Source organism: Mus caroli, unplaced genomic scaffold (assembly GCF_978045245.1).
Source record: "Mus caroli unplaced genomic scaffold, Mus_caroli_1 scaffold_17, whole genome shotgun sequence".
NCBI classification, from domain to species: Eukaryota; Metazoa; Chordata; class Mammalia; order Rodentia; family Muridae; genus Mus; species Mus caroli.
The window spans coordinates 91,370,337-91,393,314 of NW_028227272.1; the positions used below are offsets into that span (position 1 = coordinate 91,370,337).

Consider the following 22,978-nt stretch of genomic DNA (forward strand, 5'->3'; position numbering starts at 1 on the left):
GGAGTATAAGATGGGGGATACAAGCTTGTGATGCACCACATGACAGGAGGTGCACACACCTGTAACCTCAGCACACTCCTGAGGCAGGAGGATCATCAAGACGAGGTTTACAAAGTGTGACTCTATCTCAAAAACAAAAAAACAAACAAACAGACAAACAAAAAAGTGAATCTCTAAGTCCAAGGCCTCCTGGTCTACAAAGCAAATTTCAGGAAAGCCAGGGCTACACAGAGAAACCCTGTCTTGAAACCAACAAACCACCACCAACAATCAAAACAAAAAATGTTAATGAAACAAAACCTAAAATTGAGGCTACCTTCCCAAAAATTCAGCAATAGGTAGGAAGAATATTTGAAAGATGTATATTGATTACCTTTCTATAAGGATATAATCAGCGCTAAGGATAGAGATTTTAATATAAAAATATTTTATAATATTTAAAAAAAATCTCAGCTTAGATATAGTAATAATGACTTTAGGAAATAAGTTCCAGTGGATCAAAATAGAAACGTGTTCTATATTGTTAAATGATGGCAATGCAGTGTCACATAAAGTTATATTCATCATATGGCATCCCACTTCATTAACTACACACACAGACGTGTACCTCCAACTAAAAGGTGGTTATTTTAGGGTGACTTTAGTATTTCTGTTATTTGCTATACCTTAAAATATCTATTTGCTATTTCAAAAGTAAGTGGTATTAACAAATGACGATGTAATCACACTAACAATTCAGTCATATTCTATGTTCACTATATAAATGTATGTATATATTTAAAATTCTATAGTTATGAAATAACCTTTGCCCAAATCTTACGGACTTCCAATCGAGTTTGTTTTCCTTTTCCACAGTCTGTCTGTCCACATACCGTCGTGATGGATTCCCCTGTTATCTTTCAATCATTATAGGTGCTCAGTCCATGTCATCATCATGATTGTCCCAACACAGAAAGTCTGATTTCCTCCATTGCGGTAATTACCACTGATCCTGTGCTGACAAGATGCCTGATAAGGAATCGCTGAGGAGGTGAAGAGAAGGGCAAGTTTAGGGATTTCACTTCAAGGAAGCCATTCTCTTTGAAGGGCTGGATATTTGATCTGATTCCCTTTGCCTTCAGATCTTTAATCCTCAAACAGGTGTGCGGGGGGGGGGGGGCGGGGGGGGGAGAAGCAGGGGAGGAGTCTGGGAGCAGGGCTCAGTCGATTTTGTTTTGGGGCCACTTATTAACTGCAGCTGACAGCAAGGCACATCTCTGAGAACCTAAATGCATGAAGATAGACAGTCTTGTGGTGCTCCAGGGGAGCTTGGTTATTTCTCTGCATTCATTTCGATGAATGTTTGAGTGGGGAAAGAATCCAAAATAAAACAGATAAAAGTCACCTTTCAAACTCATCACGCACCTGTGCCTGGTGTGTGGTCCTGCCCAGTGTCCAGGATGGCTCAGGGAAGTTATTTCTTTTGTAAGATAAAGTTCAGAAAGGCAAAGATATCATCAACTTAGATCGTGTACTCAATAGCACTGGAGAATGGGCTGTCAGTCGGGTCTGATACACACTCCCCGTTTTGGCCAGGAAGGGTTAGTTATTTTCAAGGTCAGGTAAAGGTCATCGCTGAGTAGTGATGGAAAAGCCAGCCTCAGCGTTGTTGCCTGGAAACTTCACTGATGAGACAAATGGTTGTCTGTCTGTCTCTCGGGTCACATTGGGTACTTTTCCCATGGTTGTACTAAGTCCACAGGCAAGGGTAATGCCAGATTCATCACTCACACACCTGTGCTAGGCTGACAGTCCTTGAATTTGGGTGCCTGTATGGCCAGAGGCCATTATTTCTGATTGCCTTTTGTCTTGTAGCAGTTTGTCTGTCCTTCACACTCAGCAAATTGAATCTTTGGATGAGATGCTGAGGTGGATTTTCCCCGAGTTGTCCTCAGAGCAGTTTCGTAAACTTAAGTAAATGGAAGAGGGAAATTGCTGATGTCAGCAATGCTTGAAAGTCGGTGGGAAGTAGTTCTAGGCTCTTACGGGGTCTTTACAGGGATTCTTCCTAACTAGGTCCTTCCATGATTCATTCCTTAAAATGTAGATGTGGCCTTTTCCGAGTAACCGCCAAGATGGCCGAAGTGGAGCAGAAGAAGAAGCGGACCTTCCGCAAGTTCACCTACCGTGGCGTAGACCTCGACCAACTGCTTGACATGTCCTATGAGCAGCTGATGCAGCTGTACAGCGCCCGCCAGAGGCGGCGCCTGAACCATGGTCAGCACGCTTGAGCACTCACTGCTCAAGCGCTTGAGAAAGGCCAAGAAGGAGGCGCCACCCATGGAGAAGCCCGAGGTGGAGAAGACGCACCTGAGGGACATGCCCGAGATGGTGGGTAGCATGGTGGGCGTGTACAACGGCAAGACCTTCAAGCAGGTGGAGATCAAGCCAGAGATGATCGGCCACTACCTGGGCGAGTTCTCCATCACCTACAAACCCGTGAAGCACGGCCGGCCCGGGATGGGTGCCACCCACTCCTCCAGATTCATCCCCCTCAAGTAGCCGAGGCCAATAAAGACTGGTTTTGGTCCCTGGGGAAAAAAATGTAGATGTGGCTTCACGCTGCATCACAAATGATTAATCAGAACTTCTGGATTTGCGGGAGAGGAGGAGGAGGATGGTAATTGAAGCCAGGAGGAGAGAGGCAAAGTGGGATATGGGCTAGCCCATCTAAGGAGATGGAGGAGTACAGAATGGGAAACAAGAGAAGCCAGGTTCTATCTGCAGGTGTGGCACTACACCATCCCGTGTCACCCACTAATTTCGGACAGGCCATGTGTTTCTCTTCTCAGACTCTCTTCTACGACACTGTGAACAGGAATATAAGAGCAGGTGAAGTGTCAGGCTTCAGAGCCGAGGCAAGCAATGGTGTCTGTCTGTCTGTCTGTCCCTCTACCCAGGGTTTAGCAGTTAACACTCTGGATGGAAGGATCCATAGATAGACTCTGCTTCTTCCCGCTAGGCTACTCCCATGGATTTTATCAGTGTTTTCCTGCATACGGAGCAAGGCCTTGGAGAGGAGGTGACAGGTGAGGCGATGTTCTTGGCCTAGCGCATCGTGTGCACAACAAACGTGAAATGACAGCAGGGAGAAATGTCCCAACGAAGGCAAGGATGTGATCACAGGATGGGACTCAGCCTGGGAGACAGAAAAAAAAAAAAAAAAAAAAAAACCATCCTGGGGCAATCAAGGTCTGAAGGAAGAATTGGTGAGGGGAAGGAGATAGAAGGTTATTTGAGATGGAAAGAAAGCTCAGCCCCGGAAGATGGAGCAGAACATCTTACAACTCAAAGGAGGTCAGAGCATCAGGCCTTTCGTAAGAAATACTTCGCAGTTTGATCTCTTTGCAGTGTCCAGGCAAGAGCTGCTAACAGTTACAGCCTGAGAACAATGAAGGAAACCACATGTGTGAGGGTCCCCGTGTTCTTGTGCACAGCACATAGCAGGCACAAAAGTGGGGAATTGATTTGGACATTAGTCTTGCTCCCTCCCCTCTCTCCTTTCTCTCTCTTCCTTACTTGTTTCCTCCCTGTTTCCTTCCTTTTTTCTCTCTCCTTTTATCTTTCTGTCTCTATTTCCTGTATAGCACCCCTGACCTATGGCAGTAGGTGCTTACAGGAATCAGGTATTCAGTGTTATGGCTCTGCTGTGGAAAATCTGCCATCTTCAACACAGTGGCTTCATTCCTAGTCTAGAGGAAATAAATTACTTTATTTATTACTTTATTTATTTATTTATTTTCTGCCTCAAGCTAAGGCTGCAAATTTCTTTCTTTCTTTCTCTCTTTCTCTCTCTCTCTTTCTTTCTTTCTTTTATATTTTTTTATTAGGTATTTTCCTCAATTACATTTCCAATGCTATCCCAAAAGTCCCCCAATACCCCCCCCCACTCCCCTACCCACCCATTCCCACTTTTTGGCCCTGGCATCCCCCTGTACTGGGGCATATAAAGTTTGCAAGTCCAATGGGCCTCTCTTTCCAGTGATGGCCGATTAGGCCATCTTTTAATACATATGCAGCTAGAGTCAAGAGCTCCGGGGTACTGTATTGCCCGCGCTTTTGTGTTCCCCCTGGTAAGAACACGCTCAGGGCAACCGGAATCTTCTGCAGCACAAACTTTATTGCTTACCCCATCAGGAGCCAGTGGAGAAAGGAGCCAGAGAGAGAGAGAGATGGCGGAGCCCCCTCCCTTTTATGGAGGACTGTCCTCCGCCTCGGACGTGTCACTCCCTGATTGGCTGCAGCCCATCAGCCGGAGTTGTCACGGGAAAGGCAGAGCACATGGCGTGGAAAGCTACCCCGGCACATGCGCAGCTTGCTTGTTTACTACTTAGAACACGGGTGTCAGTGCCATCAGCGCCATCTTGTAATGGCGAATGTGAAGGTGGCTCCTTACAGTACTGGTTAGTTCATAATGTTGTTCCACCTATAGGGTTGCAGATCCCTTTAGCTCCTTGGTTACTTTCTCTAGCTCATCCATTGGGGGCCCTGTGATCCATCCAATAGCTGACTGTGAGCATCCACTTCTATGTTTGCTAGGCCCTGGGCATAGTCTCACAAGAGACAGCTATATCAGGGTCCTTTCAGCAAACTCTTGCTAGTGAATGCAATGGTGTCATCGTTTGGAGGCTGATTATGGGATGGATCCCTAGATATGGCAGTCTCTAGATGGTCCATCCTTTTGTCTCAGCTCCAAACTTTGTCTCTGTAACTCCTTCCATGGGTGTTTTGTTCCCAATTCTAAGAAGGGGCAGTGTCCACACTTTGGTCTTCGTTCTTCTTCAGTTTCATGTGTTTTGCAAATTGTATCTTATATCTCAGGTATACTACGTTTCTGGGCTAATATCCACTTATCAGTGAGTACATATCATCGTTTGAGTTCTTTTGTGATTGTGTTACCTCACTCAGGATGATGCCCTCCAAGTCCAACCATTTGGCTAGGAATTTCATAAATTCATTCTTTTTAAGAGCTGAGTAGTACTCCATTGTGTAAATGTACCACATTTTTTGTATCCATTCCTCTGTTGAGGGGCATCTGGGTTCTTTCCAGCTTCTGGCTATTATAAATAAGGCTGCTATGAACATAGTGGAGCATGTGGCCTTCTTACCAGTTGGAACATCTTCTGGATATATGTCCAGGAGAGGTATTGTGGGATCCTCCGGTAGTACTAAGTCCAATTTTCTGAGGAACCGCCAGACTGATTTCCAGAGTGGTTGTACAAGCTTGCAATCCCACCAACAATGGAGGAGTGCTCCTCTTTCTCCACATCCTCACCAGCATCTGCTGTCACCTGAATTTTTGATCTTAGCCATTCTGACTGGTGTGAAGTGGAATCTCAGGGTTGTTTTGATTTGCATTTCTCTGATGATTAAGGATTGAGACAGTGTTTCACTATGTAGCCTTGGCTGGCCTAGAAACTTGTGGACTGGGTTGACCTTATTTTATTTTATTTTATTTTTTGCACAGAGGATTGAACCCAGGGCCTTGTGATTAGTGGATAAACAGAAAACCACTGAGATATAACTCCACCTTAAAAAAAAAGATGAATTGTAAATTGTGCTCTAGTATAATATTTTAGTAAACTGGAGCAGCCCTCAAAAACATCAGTCTTTAATTGCTGGGATTTATCAATGTTGTGGTCTGAGTTCCTTTTTCTGACAGTGTGATAAAATACAAAAGCAGTTTAAAGGGGAAGGGAAAGTCTTAGCTACAGTTCAATGTGGGCAAGTCAAGGTGGCTGGAGCTGGGTGGGGGCAGCTTGCCTCACCGCAGTCACAATCAGAGAGCAATGAATGCTGGTTGCTGCTCAGCACCCATCTCCTTAGAGAGCCCAGGCCCCTAGCTGGGGAATGGCACTGCCCACAGTGGACAAGTCTTTTCATCTCATCACTAATGCAATCAAGATAATCAACGAGGTCCGCCCCGAGGCTCATGTTCCAGGCGATTCTAGATTCTATCAGAGTGAATACTGACCACCATAGTTACCATATCAAAAGAAGGGGGGGGGTACTTAAAGGATGTGATTGAATATTACCATGAAGAAATCAGCCTGGATTATACAGGGAGCCCAAACTCTAATCACAAGTGTCCCTGGGAGGAGAAAGGCCAGGGACAGTTTAACACATGTGCTGCCAGAAAGAGAACAATGAGGCCCCTGAGGCAGCCACAGAAATCCAGCCACCAGAAGGGGTGTGTGACCCCCCAAGGCCTCTGCAGGGTGCCAAACTTAATGGCAAACTTGATCTTTACACCTTTCTCCAGACTCTTGGCCTCTGGAATGTGAGAGAAGAAATCCCTGCTGCTGTAAGCAACCGCTTACTTAAGATGTCACACTAGTCATCTCAGCTGCTGCCACAGGGAGCTAAGACAGACCCGTGAAGGTTGAAGAAGATGAAGTGCAGGGTCCAGGGCAGTCCCCAGGAGAACAAACATGACTAATATCGTGGTGAGCATTCTGACTTATGAGCCAACCTAGGTGTCTTAGTCAGGGTTTCTATTGCTGTGGATGAAACACCATGACCAAAGAAGCAAGTTGGGGAGGGAAGGTTTATTCAGCTTATACTTCCAGGTCATAGTTCATCCCTGGAGGAAAGTCAAGACAAGAACTCAAGCAGGGCAGGAACCTGGAGCAGGAGCTGATGGAGGGCCATGGAGAGGAACTGTTTACTGACTTGCTTCCCCTGGCTTGCTCAGCCTGCTTTTCTGTAGAACCCAGGACCACCAGACCAGGGATGGCACCACCCACAATGGGCTGGGCCCTCCCACCCTTGATCACTAATTGAGAAAACGCCTTACAGCTGTATCTTATGGAGGCCTCAATGGAGGCTCCTTTCTCTCTGATGACTGTAGCTCGTGTCCATTGACACACAAGAGCAACCAGGATGTGAGGGGAGAGATGTTTTCAGCATCTTGTGTGTTTCTTGTTTCCCAAAAGAATGTAAGAAGAATGCTGTTTTACAGACTGAGAACTCAGAGGCAGAACAACCTAGAAAAGGTCAGGTTGGTGAGGAGCAGGGCGCTGGCTGCTTAGTTTGGTCCTGAGAGAGCAGACTCCCACACTTTTCACGTGGCTCTTTGGAATTCAGCCATTTTAGTGCGTATTTATTGTTTAGCTGATAAGCATGTCACACCATATCACTATTCACGTGTCCAAATTAAAACGTGTACTGCTTCCTTACTTGCTGTAAATCACAAACAGGACACGTGGTCCTTAGTGAGCCATTTCCTGACAGTTGGTTTATGATTTGCTGCTATAGATTGACCAAAGAAGAAATATGGTATCTTTCCACCCCATTCCTGGAACCACAGCCCAAGGGTTGAGGTTTTTTCCGCGGTGTTTGTGCAAGTTGGCATGACTACTTACTTGGGCATGTGCCTGTGGTGTCTGGAGGGAGCTGCGGTAGCTGGGACAGCTCAGGAAACAACCTCTTGTGCATATGGGAGGTGATCTGGAGCCTGGACCCCATCCCCACCCAGGCTTTTGGTTCTGAAGACCCCACTCACTCTCGCCTTTGGTTTCCAGCCTACCTTATGCCTCCAGGGTGCTGTTGAAGACTCTAAGGTCTTCCAGGTTTACTAGGCCTGGGAACCCGCACTTAAAGGTCTTCCTACATAGTTCTTGACCACTTCAACGTTGAGAACGGAATCCTAAGGCCATCCTGGAAGTTGGTGGGCTTCGTGTCTGAAATCATGAGGAGAACTGTGTTAACTTAGCTTTGTCTGGACTATAATTAGAAAAATCAAACTAACAGTGGCCGAAGCAGCAGAGCTGCCATTTCTGTCTTATCCACACAGGTGCAGCCTTCAGGCTTTGCCTTTTTTTCTTCCTGTCTTTGCATGGCTTCTCTTCCTTATGACATTCCGTAGTCCAAGGAGGCATCCAGAACTCACCATTAAATCCACATGCCAGTGAGCAGAAATGAGAGGGCTGAGACAGGGCACATTCCATCCTTGTTTTGTTTTGTTTGGAGACAGGCTCATCTGCAGTCTGGGCTGAACTGGAACTCATTTTGTAGCCCACAGAGCCTTGAACTTACAACAGTTATGCCTCAGCCTCTGCTGGGATACAGGCATGAGCTGATGTGCCCAGGCACTTCATAGAAGTCCCATGTGCTAGTTCCCTTTCCCTTCACACGTCCAGAGGAAATTGAGGTCCCACACCCTCTTGCATGGGACAGGGACTCTAGCTCGGGCTGTGGTGTACCAAATTTAAAATAGGGACTTATGTCAAAGAGAGGTGGAGAAGAACACTGTGGAGATGCCAGAGGCCTCTTGACCCCAGCATCAATCTTGGGTCCTGAGACTTTGTGGAGGGAAGGAGCCTGAGAGAGTGGGCTTGAAGTGTCTAAGGCTTGACCACAGGTGGTCTGGGGGCAGTGAGCAGTAAACTTGTGTCCTTAGAGAAAAGTGCCGAGGTGGACAAATGGGCCCTACGGGTGTGGAAAAGGCAGAGAGGCGGGGAGAAGGAACACCATGCACTGCAAACGTTTATTGTCTTATGGTCTCAGATAAAGCGAGCACCCGGGGGGTTGGGGGGGGGCGCGGGGATGGGGGAGGTCCCACATCAAATGATTCTAAAATCTTTGCCATGAAGGGACAGTAGGAAATCAAAACATAGTCAGAAATGGGGGAAAAAATGGAACACCTTGACACGACATCTATTTCATATCTGAGGACCAGGGTACACTTACTGAAACTCCTGTACGGATGTGGGTAAGTTGCCTAGAACCTTGGGAAGCTCAGTCTTATGACAAATAGTAGCATCTTACAAATACACTCTTGAGCCGGGCATGGTGGCGCATGCCTTTAATCCCAGCACTTGGGAGACAGAGGCAGATGGATTTCTGAGTTCGAGGCCAGCCTGGTCTACAGAGTGAGTTCCAGGACAGCCAAGGCTACACAGAGAAACCCTGTCTTAAAACAACAACAACAAAAACAAAAAAACAAAAAAAAAAACCCAAAAAACAAAACAAATACACTCTTGATCCTGTGATCACCCCAGTCATCGGCACAGCTGTTGCTTTATCAGCTGTTCCCTTCCATCTTCCTCAGCATGCGTCGCTGGCCCATATCCCCAGGGCCGTAGGCCCACTCAGCTTCATGTCTTAGAAGGAAAAAGGCCTGATTTTAGTTTGAGCTTTGCAAATCTTTTGGATCTCTGGCTGTGTCCATCACAAGGTGGACACAGTCATTTCATCACTGACAGATGTCTATGTCCTTCACAGAATGCTGAGTCTCTGAGTCTCTTTAAGGATGTGCCAACTCTTGGAACGTTGACGGGACAGCTAGAAGGGTTGGCATGGGAGACCAATGTCACAGGGAGAGGAAGGGCCCCCCTAGGACAGCTGTGACAGCTGATGTGGGCTGACTCATAGCTATGCAGGCCCATGTAAACAAGATTTCTGACACAGGTGGACGACTTTGTCACAAGTGACAACTTTGGAGGACTATGACATGGTTAACATAGCATCTGAGTAAGGCTTTGTAAGGCTTTGGCTAGTGCTGTCCAGCTCTGACCATGAGCTGTCACCGTAGCCCATAAAGCAAAGTGTGTGAACACTACATTTGCAGATTCAAGACAAATATGGAATGATTTGATGGTAACTTCCCTATGATCATGCTTATTTGTAAATCTTGGTCTATGCATACACTTGTTCCTGAATTATTTCTGCAAGGCCACTGCTCTGAATCCCTGACTCTCCTGGTCCCCAAATGTATTTATATTACATTGTCAGTGCTCACAACTTTGTGTGCTACTAAGGTACTGAGGTCCTTGGTCATGGGCCACATAGATAATGTGGAATGCATCTGTTCTTCTCATCCATGGGCATCAATCAGATTTGCTAACTGTATCAGAACTATTCTTAAAAACACAGAGCAAAATAAACTTCTGTCATGTCGAGCCATTGAAATTCTGCCATCTTACAGCGAGGCAATCTTATATCTAGACTTTTTTTTTCTGGTTTTCGAGACAGGGTTTCTTTGTGTAGCCCTGGCTGTTCTGGAACTCATTTTGTAGACCAGGCTGGCCTCGAACTCAGAAATCCGCCTGCCTCTGCCTCCCACATCTAGACTTTTAATTTCAATCTTCCTACAACTTTACCTACTAGAGTAATATGCTTATAATTGACATTTTCTGTTTGGAGTACTTTATGCTATTATTTAGGCTGAATGCAAAATGCTGTTTCTTTCAAACAGTTCTGTCTGTCTGTCTGTCTGTCTCTATCTCTCTTTTGTGACAATGTCTTGTTTAACCTAGGCTGATCTCAAACTATGTAGTCGAACATGACCTTGACCTTGGCATCTTCCTGCCTCTACCTCCCCAGTGCTGGGTTTATATACATGTTCTCCCACATCTGGCTTTCAAACACTTTTCTTGAATTCTGACATGCAGCAGGGACATGCATCGCACATCTCAGCCGCACAGCTGACACCCAATCTTCACAAATAAAAATGTTACAGCTGAAGGTCCAGCTTCTGTCTGAGAGTGTGTAGGTGGTTCATTGGAACTCTTGGAGTGGGTAGCAAAGGGAGCAATGCAGCAGGAAGACAAGCCAGCGCAGGCCTGGTGACAGCATGGGTACCATGGCAACGGTGAGTCAGTCCCACAGACCTTCAGAGAAGCTGCTGGAAAGCAAGAGAACTGTCCCCTGGGGGATGTGGGGGTGGGGGAAGGAGGGGACAGAGAGGGTATATATCTACTGATAGCTGCCTATTTGGGGTGTTAGGTAGATCTGTAGTGGCTAACTCATTCCTTCTAGAATGAACTACAAATGACTCCTGTATAGATCTGTTTTAAGGCTTGCACATAACCCTTTGGGGCATCAGTACCTGGGGTGCGAGGGTGAAACTGTGTGAAATGGCCAGGAGAGGTGCTGCATTAGAATATATGCTCAGACAGGCTCCCTGCATGCTGATAGACAGGCACACTGCATGCTGATAGACAGGCTCCCTGCATGCTGATAGACTGTGTTCTATTCCATGCTCATCCCTTCCCCCAGATCTATGGTCTGCCGAGTAGATCACAGAGGGTCTATGAGACCAAACCTATTTTCAAAATAATAGTAATATATTAGTATTTTATGCTCATTCTCTAAGTTTCTCAACGTGTGTTAATGTACAGACTGACTGAAGACGTGGGCACAAGCCTGAGCTTCTTCCATAATCCAGGCATTAAAGATACCTGCAAAATTTGAAGATGATTCTATTTGTGACACAAGTTTTGTGCTTGAAAGTATAAGTATTTTTCCTAAAAGTAATTTGTCTTAAATTTCATTGTTTTTGACTAGGCTTTTTACTGTATCAATGTTTTGGGTTAAATTGTATTAACATAGTTTTTGTGTGTGTGCCCATGTGTGTGTTGCATGCACACGTTTGAATATTTACGGGTATAGATGTGTGGATATGCATGGGGCCAAACACATGTGGTAAAAAGGGGATGATTGGCAAAATTAACCTTATAACCAAGAAGAGACTGGCTTACTTTTTGGTGTGTGCATGAGTACGCAGGCCACTACATGTGTGTGAAAGTCAGAAGACAACTCGAGGGAGTTCTCTCCTGGGAATCAGACTCAGGTTGCTTGGTTTGTCCGCAGTTATCCTCACTCGCCAAACCATCTCACTGCCCCATGATCACTATTCATAAACATAATATACAAATCACACAAGCTCTTTTGAAGCGTTGTACAAAATATTTGAAGGTCCTGAGATTATTTAAGGTGAAGAGAAGCCTAAGTTTATTATAACCCTCGAGAGACATATAGCCCATAACATGAAAAGCCCTGGTTGTGGACGACCCCTTAGGAGGCATAAAGACGATGTGTTTGAGAGACAGAATGAAAATCTGGTTTTGAGGTTAATGTGCAGGGGAGTCCTAGGTTTTACTCCAAGCCATTTGAAAACTTTGCAGGCCCATCACCATCCCTGAGAGGACAAGGGAACACTGTGAACTGAGTGGCAGCTCTGACCACTTCCTGCTCTTTTGTAAGCAGCAGCCACAGTCTTGCTGGATCACTGGCTCAGCAGCTAAGGACAGGCAGACAAGGCAGTCACTTTCAACTCTGGCTGCATGTTAGAAGACTTGGGAGACATCCGTTCTTGGTTGCTTTATGTTAGGCTGGGGAGATAAGCGGGTAAAGTATATACTGTAGGGGCATGAAGACCCGAGTTTGGATCTCTGCACCCACACAAAAGTTATAATGGGGTAGGAGGCAGAGACAGGTAGGGCCCTGGAAGCTTGTGGGCCAGCCTGGCCTACATGGTGAAGTGAGGCCAATGGGAAACCCTGTCTCAAACGAAGGGCACTGAAGAGAGACAACCTAAGTTGTTCTCTGACCTCTATGTACACTGTGCATGTATGCATTCACACACCCATGAACACATGCATGTGTGCACATATAGATCTACTCAAGTGGTATTTTATTTATTGTCAATTAAAAACTCAGTTGAAAATATTTACAATACCAATTGAACTCAATCTAAGGGATCAACTTTCATGTTTTTACATGTCAATATTGGGTATTAAAAGGACAGTCAATATAATTATGCTCAAAATTATTCAGCCCACAACTGTAAATGCCTGGTTTTAGGATGTTTATACACATCTCAGTTTTAGGTATTGAGTTCTTTGGCTCCTAGGAAAAACATTTTGTTTACTTCACTAATGGGGACATCTCTCAAAGCTGGGATGGCGTCCTCTTGGTAGTTTTTCCTCTGTTGGTTTTTAGCATAGTTATCTGCAAGAAAAGAAGAAAAGCTCTGTGGTTGGTTGAGACCTATCACACTGCTCAGCAGGCTGATGTGCAGATGATGGCAAACACCGCGAGCTATTACTAGCTATTTATCTCATGCTGTAACAAAGTCCCTAACAAATGCAACTTAAGGCTTAGTTGTACGGAGACAATTCACCATGGAGGGGAAGGTATGTCAGTAGGAGCAGGAGGTAACGGATCACAGGTGTCCACCATTTGTCCGTCAGGAGGCAGACGGGGATAAATGCTTATATTCAGCTTATTTTCTCCTTTTTATTCAGACCTAGAGCCCATGTACACTCCACATTTAAGGTATCTCCCCACTTCAATAGACTGACTCTAGATAAACCTCATAGAATGCTCTGTATTGGTTTCCCTGGTGACTCTAAATCCCTTCAGGTTGCCAATCGAGATTAATCATCATGCCATGTTGAATGGATCAGCTGACTTTCTCCCAACGCGTTTCTTAGGCCTATTCCTGATTGCTTTTCTGATAAAAGTACTAATATCTCTTTCCTCTATGCCTCATAATTTTATCTCATATAAACGTACCTGTGATCGTATGAATGGAGTCAAGTGGAGAGGTACTCATCATGTTGATTCCAAATAAGAGCATATAACCAATTACAACTGTGATGAGGAGGTAGACGGGCAATGCAACCGCCCAGTATCTGCACAAGAGAATTCAGGCATGTCAACAAACTTGTCAAGGAGTCATAACTCCCAAGAGTCAGTCACAAAACACACTTTAACAATCTAGAGTATTATTAAAGTAGCTGATGTATGCATGTAACAGATAGTGCTACAAGGGGCCAATGAACAGCTGCAGACACCTGTCTCAGCCAAGCCATCCCAACCCTAGAGTTTTATTCTGCCCAAACATGCCCTTTCAATATCTGAGCTGTTTCTTCTGGTATTTACATCCTCATTTCCATATAACGTGCCTACATTATTTCTTGATTTTCATCAGCTTCAGGCATTTTCTCTAGATGCTCTAAAATGAAAATACGGTGTTTACTTCTTCCTCACACTTTCTGCACATGCTTCACTTTATTATGACGGCAGTTAAAAACAACTGGTTATGCCAATAACATCTGCAACTGAGAACCTTAGTGTATTGTGTTTTCTTATCTTTTTTCTGAAATTATACATTTCTGTCTACTGTTTCCCCAGTATCTATCAAAACTCCAGAATCAGATTCTTATATGTCTCTGTTTTCCTCTCCATACAGTCACGTCCACTAAGTGCTCTATCTTGCCAGGTCTTGTGAAATCATTTCCTCCCTACCGTTTTCCTTTGCTACAACTTCCAAATTTTTTGCACCACTATACATTTCTCTGTTTTCCATCTCTGCTTTCTGTTCCACTGTCTCAACAGTCAACTTTCTAGATAACATTTTAATTACCATGCTTATAACTTTTCAATGGTAATTAAAAAAAAATCCCTTGGGCAGCATACCATTCAGGATTCTTTCTCATCTCAGATGATTAAACCTTTTTCCCCTTCTGTAGATGGCATTATCTCCATTTCTTTTAAGTATCTTCTATTCTTTTGTATTTAAGGACAGACTTTTCTTTTAGTGCCTGGTGTTTATGATGGCGTATTATATATATATATATATTTTTAAATCAGATATTTTTTTTTTAAGATTTATTTATTTATTATATGTAAGTACACTGTAGCTGTCTTCAGACAGTCCAGAAGAGGGCGCCAGATCTCGTTACGGATGGTTGTGAGCCACCATGTGGTTGCTGGGAGTTGAACTCTGGACCTTCGGAAGAGCAGTCGGGTGCTCTTACCCACTGAGCCATCTCACCAGCCCGGCGTATTATATTTAAGATCCAAGTGATAAGCTGATAGGAAGTAAGGTATGTGATGTGCGTGGGCAGAGATGGCAGAAAGGTTAGATTATAGATGCTGCCTTTTACCCTGGTCAGCTTCCTCAGAAAGGTGCCTCCCACCTTTCTCTGGGAGAGGGTAAAGCCTGGGAAGGCAAGGTGCTGGGGAGGGAGCCTTATTTGGCCAAGCAGATGCTTGTTAATTGTCCCCTGTGCTTCATTTCTAGAGTTAACCCTTGTAACTTCCAGACCAGACTCTGCCCAGCACTTTCCACGGGATGGAACTATTTTCTGAAGGGGCGGGCAGGATTAATCTCCAGGTTTAAGATATGGAAGGGGAGTCAGCAGGTCTAATGCATTTTAAACACAATTCCTATCCAATGCAGAATTACCATTACCAAGAGACACTGCTGCTCCTGAGGTCTGGGTCCTTTTTGGAATTCCAGGGCATAAATGTTCTTGCTGGGTTCCCTCGTCTACCACATGGAAAACCCAGACTCTTCTATCTTGTCCTAAAATTTTGTTAATATCTTACCTACTATCCCATTTTGTATGCTTATACCTTTAAAAGATTTTCCAGCAACAGTATAATTTTAGGAGGAAACGGAGATAAACGTTTGCCCCACCACCTTTAATTAGTGATATATTAATAACCTTTACGGTATGGCTGTTGGGGTGTGGCTCACTAGTTAAAGCACTTGCCACTCAAGTGTGTGGACCTGGGTCTGGATTCTCAGACCCAGGTATGTGCTGAGCTTATGTGGCAGGCCAGCTGTAAGTCTGGCACTCAGAGCTAGACCCAGAGAATTCTGGAGCAAGCCGGCTAGTCAGATTAGCTGTACCATAGAACTCTGGGCTCAATGTCACCCTCAAGAAAGACTCCTGACATCAACTTTGAGGCACGACCTGCACGTGCAAATATGTTCACCTACACATACAACGTGGCCACGCACATGAGAATACCCCGCCTACCCTCCCCCAGTACAAAAATAAAGGCGACATTCAATTTCAACACAGATACTCATGGATTTTAAAAGCCATAAGGATGTAAGGCTTGGGCTTTAGAGAAGAGTATTATCCTTCAAAACCATATCAGTTTTACCCCCCATTGAAGAAATATTAAACTTACTTTTGAGGCCAGTAAGTTAAGCCTAAGGAGTTTAACCAGGATTCGGGAACGAAAGCCCACACAAGATAAAGTACTGCAGGGTAGAGGGTAAGGGGAGAAAGAAGACATGTCAGTGCGGCATGGTCTAGTCTGTAAGGTTCATATACAATAAAGATGCTCCCCAAAGGCCTGCCTCACTCTCTCAACATTCAGGACCTGTAGCTCCTTATTGGTACCAGTCTTATAATACTTACCATAATTACCATATCAACACGTTTTTAGTGTCTTAGCTCTTATACTGTACTTTAAAAAGTCTATGGCTACCACCCAGCGCTCCCAGAGACTAAACCACCAGCAGAGAGTTTACATGGAGGGATCCATGGGTCCAGATAAGTATCCTGCAGAGATTGGCCTTATCCAACATGACTAGGAGGGGAGGTCCTTGGTCCTGTGGAGGCTTGATGCTCCAGTGTAGGGGGATGCTAGAGTGGTGAGGCAGGAGTGGGTGGGTGGGGGAGCACCCTCATAGAGGCAAAGAGGAGGGGAGAGAGGAGGGATGGGATGGGGGATTTGTGGAGGGGTAACCGGGAAGGGGGGATATCATTTGAAATGTAAACAAATTTAATGATAATTTAAAAAAAAGTCTACGGACATATTTCTTAGGAACTTATTGCTAGAATTTGCTTCTGCATTTTACGTGCTCAGTGTTTCTCCACAGGGAAGAGGTAATTGCATTTAGTTGCTTAAAGGGGAACTTGTCACCTCTGGTTCTGACTGTTTGTACACAATCTTCTTCCTACCAACACCCAGTCTTGTAGGCTCCTTTTCTGCCGTCTCTGTGTTGTAACACTAGATAGGTTCTAAACTTCTCCACACGGACTAACTCATTTAATCCTCAAAACAGTCCTGAGACGCACATGTATATTTTTATACACGAGAAAGGGCTCATTTGTACAAAGGAAGTGGTGGAGGCGGGTTTCAGGCTACATCAGCAGTGGTGGTTTTTGTTTTAAGAATGAAGTGTTACAGAGCTTTGTATGCCAAGACTGGAATACAGTCACTCCTGAAGAGATGGAGTGTGCTTTCTGTAAGCTTCTGGTGCCGGACAAAGATGTGTACATAGCTCTTTTCCTTTCTGCATGGTAAGTTGTAGTAGTAAAAGATAGCACACTGCAGCGCAGCACATGAGGAGGGCTCTTCCTGCTCCTTAATCTCCTACCCCCTATGCAGAAAGCTCAAATGAAGGCAGACAAGGTTTGGTTATTTTGCCTTTCCCTGGCCTCTAACACTGTCTGATACATAGTAAGTACTCAATAAATTCTTCAATTAGGTTTTGGTTTATCTAACATGCTTGTAGTTTCCAATCCTTAAAATCCTCTTTGAATAGTAATTTATAGAAATAAAGGGCAGCTAATGTTTATTAAGCAGCTTCTTTGCATAAATTACCCAAGTTAATACAAGAGTTAAAGGACTTCAGTAGAGCGAAGTCTGCCAGTATACCTGTTCTAATTCCAGTCCTGTTGTTATTTGGCTTTGATCAAGTTACTTAAATCCAGTATTCCCATCTTTAAACTGAGGAAGCAAGGCAGCACCCACTTCACAGGTTCACTTCATGCAAAAACAAAAAGCTCTCAGGCCAAACAATGATTCCACGAAAGAGCCAGTAACTGTAGCTTCTTCATCCCACTACACTACAGCTAAGCTAGTACTTTTCACTTAAGAATTGGGAAGGATACCTCCACATAGACATTCTGATTTCTATCAAGGACCAGATGGTTGGATTGTGGGCATTCAATTTTCTACCACTTGATTGCCTCATATCTTCCAAACTATTTGAAGAGGGACTTTGGTTCTGTTTGTTGAGTTGGTCATATTAAGTTTGGTTTTTTTGTTTGTTTGTTTGTTTGTTTTGTAAGCCTCAGTGGCCTCATCTACAAAATGGAACATTGTGGGCATCAATGCTGATCTCGGGCGTTAAGGGTACATTCTTACACCTGACTTCTCTGGCCCATTATCTTCACTCTTCAGCTCCAGCATGCTATCCTGGAGCTATAAGCACCTCACTTCCAAACCTTCACAGGCCTTCACTCAGAGACTCTATCCATGGTCCTTCCTAACTTATTCTGATAGAACTGCCAGGGAGTGGCCTGGAGGTAGCTAACCCCAATTTCTAAACCTTCCAAGGCTCTTCCAGGGCACTCATCATGCTCTCTGAACTGTGGGTTTACTATGCTTCTCCACATGACTATGACCTCAAGGGTTGGGGCCAGGTTTTATTCACATTAGCATCAAGCCTAGTGCTAAATAAATATTGGAGATTTCATCTAGAACTGGATACATAAACTGAGCAAACAAACGGTACCCCTTTTAGGACTGGTGAAGAGACACAGGTAGAAAGAATCAACAGTTCATGTGTGTACGTTCTAAGGACAAACACATTATTTCCTGATCCTCAAATACCATTAAGGGCCTTGGCCATCCATCATTCCAGTACTTACTGAAGCCAAACTGTGAGCTTAAGAAAAGAACAAAGCCATAAATCGCTCTTTCTGGCAATGGCGACGGTGAATTTTCCACCATCTTCCCTGTGGCTTTAGACAATCTGTGGAAAAGGAACACAATCGTCGTCAGACATCTCCCCCCGCCCCCCTTCACCAATGGTCTGTTACATAATCTCATCGCTTGCTGCGGACACAGCCACTGCGGATGTTCGCGCGCGCGCGCCACTGCAGCTGAGGGGGCGGCGAGAGCGCGCGCTGCGGGGAAAATGCGCACCTCGGACCCTCTGAGGCGAGGAAGGGGCCCGGGCCGGACCGAGGCCCCGAGTCCTGCCCTCTCATGATGGGCCCTGTCCCGGCCTTCGTAACGGGACACCCTGGACCTTGAGTCCTGCGAACACCGACACCCACCCGTCCCCACCCACCCGTCAGCCCCACTCAGTCCAATGCGCAGGCGCGGCTCAGACCCCCCCCCCCCCCCCGCGCAGCGTGGGCGGAAATTAAAAAAATAAAAAACCTGAGGAAAAGCAGAGGCTGGCAGCCGCCCCCGCCGCTTGGCGCAGGCGCACGGCGACCGCAGCGCGGGGGGCCTAGCGCGGTCTCACCACCCACCCCGCCGAGCTGAGGGGAAGACGCGTCGACTGCGCATGCGCACCTCCAAGCCACGTGACTCGCCCGCCTCAGGAGCCGCGGAGCGCTCGCTCTGCGGGTCTGGTTGACGTGGAGGGCCGGAGGCGTCGGCAGCCCGCGTCTGAGGCTCGCGGGCTGCGGGCCCGGGTGAGTGCAGACCCTGCGCGCGGCGGGGCTCACGGAAGCGTCTGCGTGTCCCGCCGCAGCCGAGATGCCCGGGCATCGGGGCGCTCCACACCTCCCTCCGTGGGTGTGTGGTGAGTGTGGGTGTGCGCGTCGCCGCGCGTCTCGCCGAGCGCCCGCGCGCTGAGGGGGTGTGGCCGCCCTTGCCCCTGTGGGTGTGTTCCCTTTGTCCAGTGACCCTCGGGCGTCCTTAACGGTAGGAGGGGGGGCTTTTGTGTGCGCGTCGCCTGGCGCGCGGGTGACATCCCGGACCAGGTATCCCCTCCCGCGTCCCGAGCGCTCGGGGACGCGCCTCTGGGTCTGCGGCTGGCCCGCTTTGTTCCTACGCTCGCCCTTCCCTGCGACGGCGTGGGCGTCCTCCTCATCCTCTGAGGATGGTGGTTCCCCTCCCACCTTTGTCACTGCCTTCCCTGTGGTGTGCGCGCCCCCTCCTCAGCGCCCGCGCGCGCCCGCCCGCCGCTGCGGCAGGCTGCAGTGGCAGGCGCGCGCGTGCGTCCTCGAGGGTCCCCAAAGGTGCGCTGTGTAGGGGGCCTGCGGCGTGCGCGGGGTTGGAATTGCGGTGGCGCGCGTGCGCGTTGCCCCTGGTCTGTGTGTGCGCGCGCGTCTTCCCCACCCCCCCACTCCCACCCCCGATTCTGGGAGGACCCGGGGGTGGGGGACGCAGAGCTGCCCCCCACCCCACCTCCCCACCTGCAGCCTTTTCCTACGCCTGCGCAGGGCTGCTGCTCCGCAGGGCTGGCGACGTCACTGAGGCCTGGGCTGCCATCCCCTAGTGGGGAGGGGACAGACTAGGGGGGGACAAAGGACCAAAATGAAGCCGAGGGTGTGTCGGTACCACTGCACGGTACCTTTCTCAGAAGCTTGTAGTTTCCAGACTACAGTCCTTCAGTTTGCAAATTCTTTCCACCGTATGTGCTTGTGCCTCTCACCAGGAGATGGCTAACACTGGGTATTGCAGGGTGTTTATAGCTGCCTTTTAAAGCTCTGGACTCTGGTGAGGGATCAAGGGAACAGGGTTGAAATCATACAGGTTTTACTGCTCTCTCCGGGGCAGTTTTCTCACAACCACAGCTCTAGGTAGAACACGTTCTTTCAAGAAATGTGTATTTTATTTTAAGGAAAATGGGTTTGTTATACGGTAAAACTCTCCTAGGGATTCAATTGCCACTACTGTGCTTGTCAGGGGTTTGTGCTTTGCGCTCAAGGGCTGCGGATTGTCTTTCTCTCCTGCTCGGTTTTCTTATTGTTGCTTAATTTTCCTTTTTTCTCTTTTAATTTCTGGAATACTTAGAGATTAAACACAGGTAGATCTAACCAAATCAGGCCATTTTGTTTGTTATATATTTATTTTTTTGCCAAATTTACTTCAGATTCTCCAAAACAAAAACAAAAAACAAACAAACAAAAAAAGCTTAAACATTTTTGGAGATGCTGAGAGTTTGACCCCCTCCTTACCTAGAGATAGCCACTGTGTTTAGGTTTGTGTGTATCATTTCCATGCATAATTTATAATTTGGTAATGGTGAATATATAAACAATACATAGTATTTGTTTTTAACCAAAGTGATATAAAATTGTGTCTTTTTGCAACTTGCTTTTTCACTCAGCATCACATTTTGAGATTTATATATGAATAAATCGAATAATTGTACTTTCTTTGAATTATTATAATTGTTGGTATAGCACTGCATTGTACTCATTTTGATGGACTTTGGAATTGTTTATAGTCTTTACTCTTTAAAACAGTCCTGCAATAAATATCTCTGTACCTGTTTGCTGTGCACACTTTTGGAGTTTCTCTAGGACATACCCTTAAGCATAATTTTGCTGGGTAGTAGAATATATACATCTTCCACTTAACCAGATATGCTAGAAACTCTCAAAGTGGTTGTACCAGTTTTAATGGTCACTGGTATGGAGAACACCCATTTCTTCACATGCTTGCTAACAAACTTTTCTTCCTCTTTTTACTGACTGTCTTATTTACGACTTTAGCTTTCTGCTAAATTTGCTTAAAAGCCTGGCTTTTGTCTAGCCATGTGACAGCAAATGGGTTAATCTCTCACAGCTGGTTGGTTCGGTCTTTAATGATTTTGGTCCTCATAACATTCATTGAAATGAACAGTTATGTTATCTAATGTTGCTTTGGTTGATGTAAAGATAAGATTTTATGGTATGTTATATGTACCTCCCACACAGCAAGTGAACTGATAAAATTAAAAACACTTTAACGGTATGATATTTTTCTTTAAATCCTTTCCTCTTTGATGTAGTACTTGATATATTCAGAATACATGTAACGTATTTATTGACAAACTGTGAAGTAAAACAAATGAACGTTTACGAGTCTACCAGTGGGACCAAGAATCAACCTAACCAGTATTGAATATTTCACTTTCAGAGGTGATTATCCTGAATTCATGTTATTCTTGTATTTTAAACATTTTTATCAGGTTTTTGTGTATCATTTAGCACTGAATTGTGTGTATAGCTTCTGTGTTTGAGAAAAGCACATTATTCTGGGTATAGTCTTCTGAAACTTGCTTTCACTAAATGCTGTGTTTCTAAGTAACTAATACTCCGTAGAGATGTAAGCCATTAATTCTTTACTGCTTGTGTAACGATGGATGAATATAATGCGGTTTACTTCTGTTTCTGTTGGTGGGCATTTTGACTGTTCTGTTTTCCCATAGAAATGTAACCAGCACACCCACTTGGAAGAACTACGGTATAGCTGCAAGTAGAAAAGCAAAAGAATAGTTTAAAATGCTGGAAAGTCCTCTTTTAATTCTAGCACTTCCTCTGTCCACTTATATAGAAAGTGGTATAATTTGTTTTTTCTGTTAATTTTTAGTGTTTCTAATTACTTTTATTCAACTCAATTGTGTGATAAAACTAGCTATAATACCTATAAAGGTTTGACACCTATTTACTTGTGTGGGTATATGTGCCATGGCACATGCAGGGAGCCTGGAGGACACATGTGGATTGGGGATTGGGCTCCGGTTGTCAGGTTTGGTGGCAAGCGCTCCTATCTACTGAGCCAGCCTGCTGACCTAGTTATATATTTGGAAGAATCATAGTTTTACTTTAAAATGCCCTTTTGATACTCTAGAAATTTATCCTTTGCAATGCTGAACTCTTACAGATATCGTTAGTAGCTCGTGGGAATTACATAAGTTTCAAAAGCATCTTTAGTGCCTTGTGAATAGATTGGAGTACCCAGCATCATGAGTTATTTAATAGTAGGAGTAGAACTGCTGGTTTTTAGGGATATGAATGTTCAACTTTATAAAATGATTTCAAACTGGATCTGAAGTGTTTGTACCAGCTTGTGTTTTTACTTAATAGTTTTGTCAATTTCTATACTTTGATCAGCATTATATGAGAGTTTTAGGCAACCTGCAGCCTGTTAAAAACTTGTTATCTTAGATCTCTTTGTATTTGCCAGTAGTGTGACACAGTGCATCATTGTGGTTAAAATTTGCATTTATTAATAAGATTGAGACTCTTCATATAGCGTCAGGTGTTTCCCTTGTGTGGAAAACATGGCCCTGTTTTTTTCATCTACTTTTAAAGAATACTGAATTGTCTTTTTAAGCTGACAAACTGGGAGCACTTTTTATTAAATGTGCATTGAAAAAACTCAGAGCATGTGACACAAGTTTTCAACTACTAAACTACATTGTACAGCCCAATTCTTAATTTTAATATAATCCAATGAAAATGTCCCCTGCTCTGGACTTACTAAGATGTCCACTGTGTTTTCTTTTTAGACATTTTTTAAATGATGCATTTCTCACTTAAATTCATAATCCACCTGTAATCAGTTTTTGTGTATGCTGTGAGCTAGTGACTCATTCATCTTGTCCCGTGTGGCTCACCTTCTCTGTTGTGTATATTGAATTTGACTTCTGTTTACCAGAGTTGTA

General features: G+C 45.1%; 2 protein-coding genes and 1 pseudogene across 12 annotated transcripts in view; 2 read left to right on the forward strand and 1 right to left on the reverse strand.

Annotated features, from left to right (window-relative positions):
* The first annotated feature begins 2,086 nt into the window (after window positions 1-2,086).
* LOC110311713 (small ribosomal subunit protein uS19 pseudogene) lies at window positions 2,087-2,577 on the forward strand (annotated as a pseudogene).
* Window positions 2,578-11,748: 9,171 nt separating this feature from the next.
* On the reverse strand, window positions 11,749-19,110 carry Pigp (phosphatidylinositol glycan anchor biosynthesis class P). 4 transcript variants are annotated; one of them, XM_029470723.2, is made up of 5 exons: window positions 18,889-19,110; window positions 18,234-18,337; window positions 15,757-15,829; window positions 13,342-13,460; window positions 11,749-12,774 (listed from the first exon to the last, which is right to left on the reverse strand). In XM_029470723.2, exons 2-5 carry the CDS (start codon window positions 18,313-18,315, stop codon window positions 12,650-12,652), a joined length of 399 nt encoding a protein of 132 aa, XP_029326583.1. In that variant the 5' UTR covers window positions 18,316-18,337; window positions 18,889-19,110; the 3' UTR covers window positions 11,749-12,649. The 4 variants fall into 4 exon arrangements, with proteins under 4 accessions (XP_029326583.1, XP_021040047.1, XP_021040046.1 ...); XM_021184388.3 differs by having other exon boundaries at window positions 18,751-18,889; XM_021184387.2 differs by lacking the exon at window positions 18,889-19,110 and adding an exon at window positions 18,511-18,651.
* Window positions 18,921-22,978, forward strand: part of Ttc3 (tetratricopeptide repeat domain 3) — a 101,445-nt gene continuing 97,387 nt past the window's right edge. For 4 of the 8 annotated variants that reach the window (XM_029470712.2, XM_021184393.3, XM_029470713.2 and 1 more), the window contains exon 1: window positions 19,016-19,120. In XM_029470712.2, the coding sequence (XP_029326572.1) occupies window positions 19,075-19,120 (46 nt within the window). In that variant the 5' untranslated portion in view covers window positions 19,016-19,074. The other 4 variants (XM_029470721.2, XM_029470716.2, XM_029470720.2 and 1 more) reach the window with 4 other exon arrangements.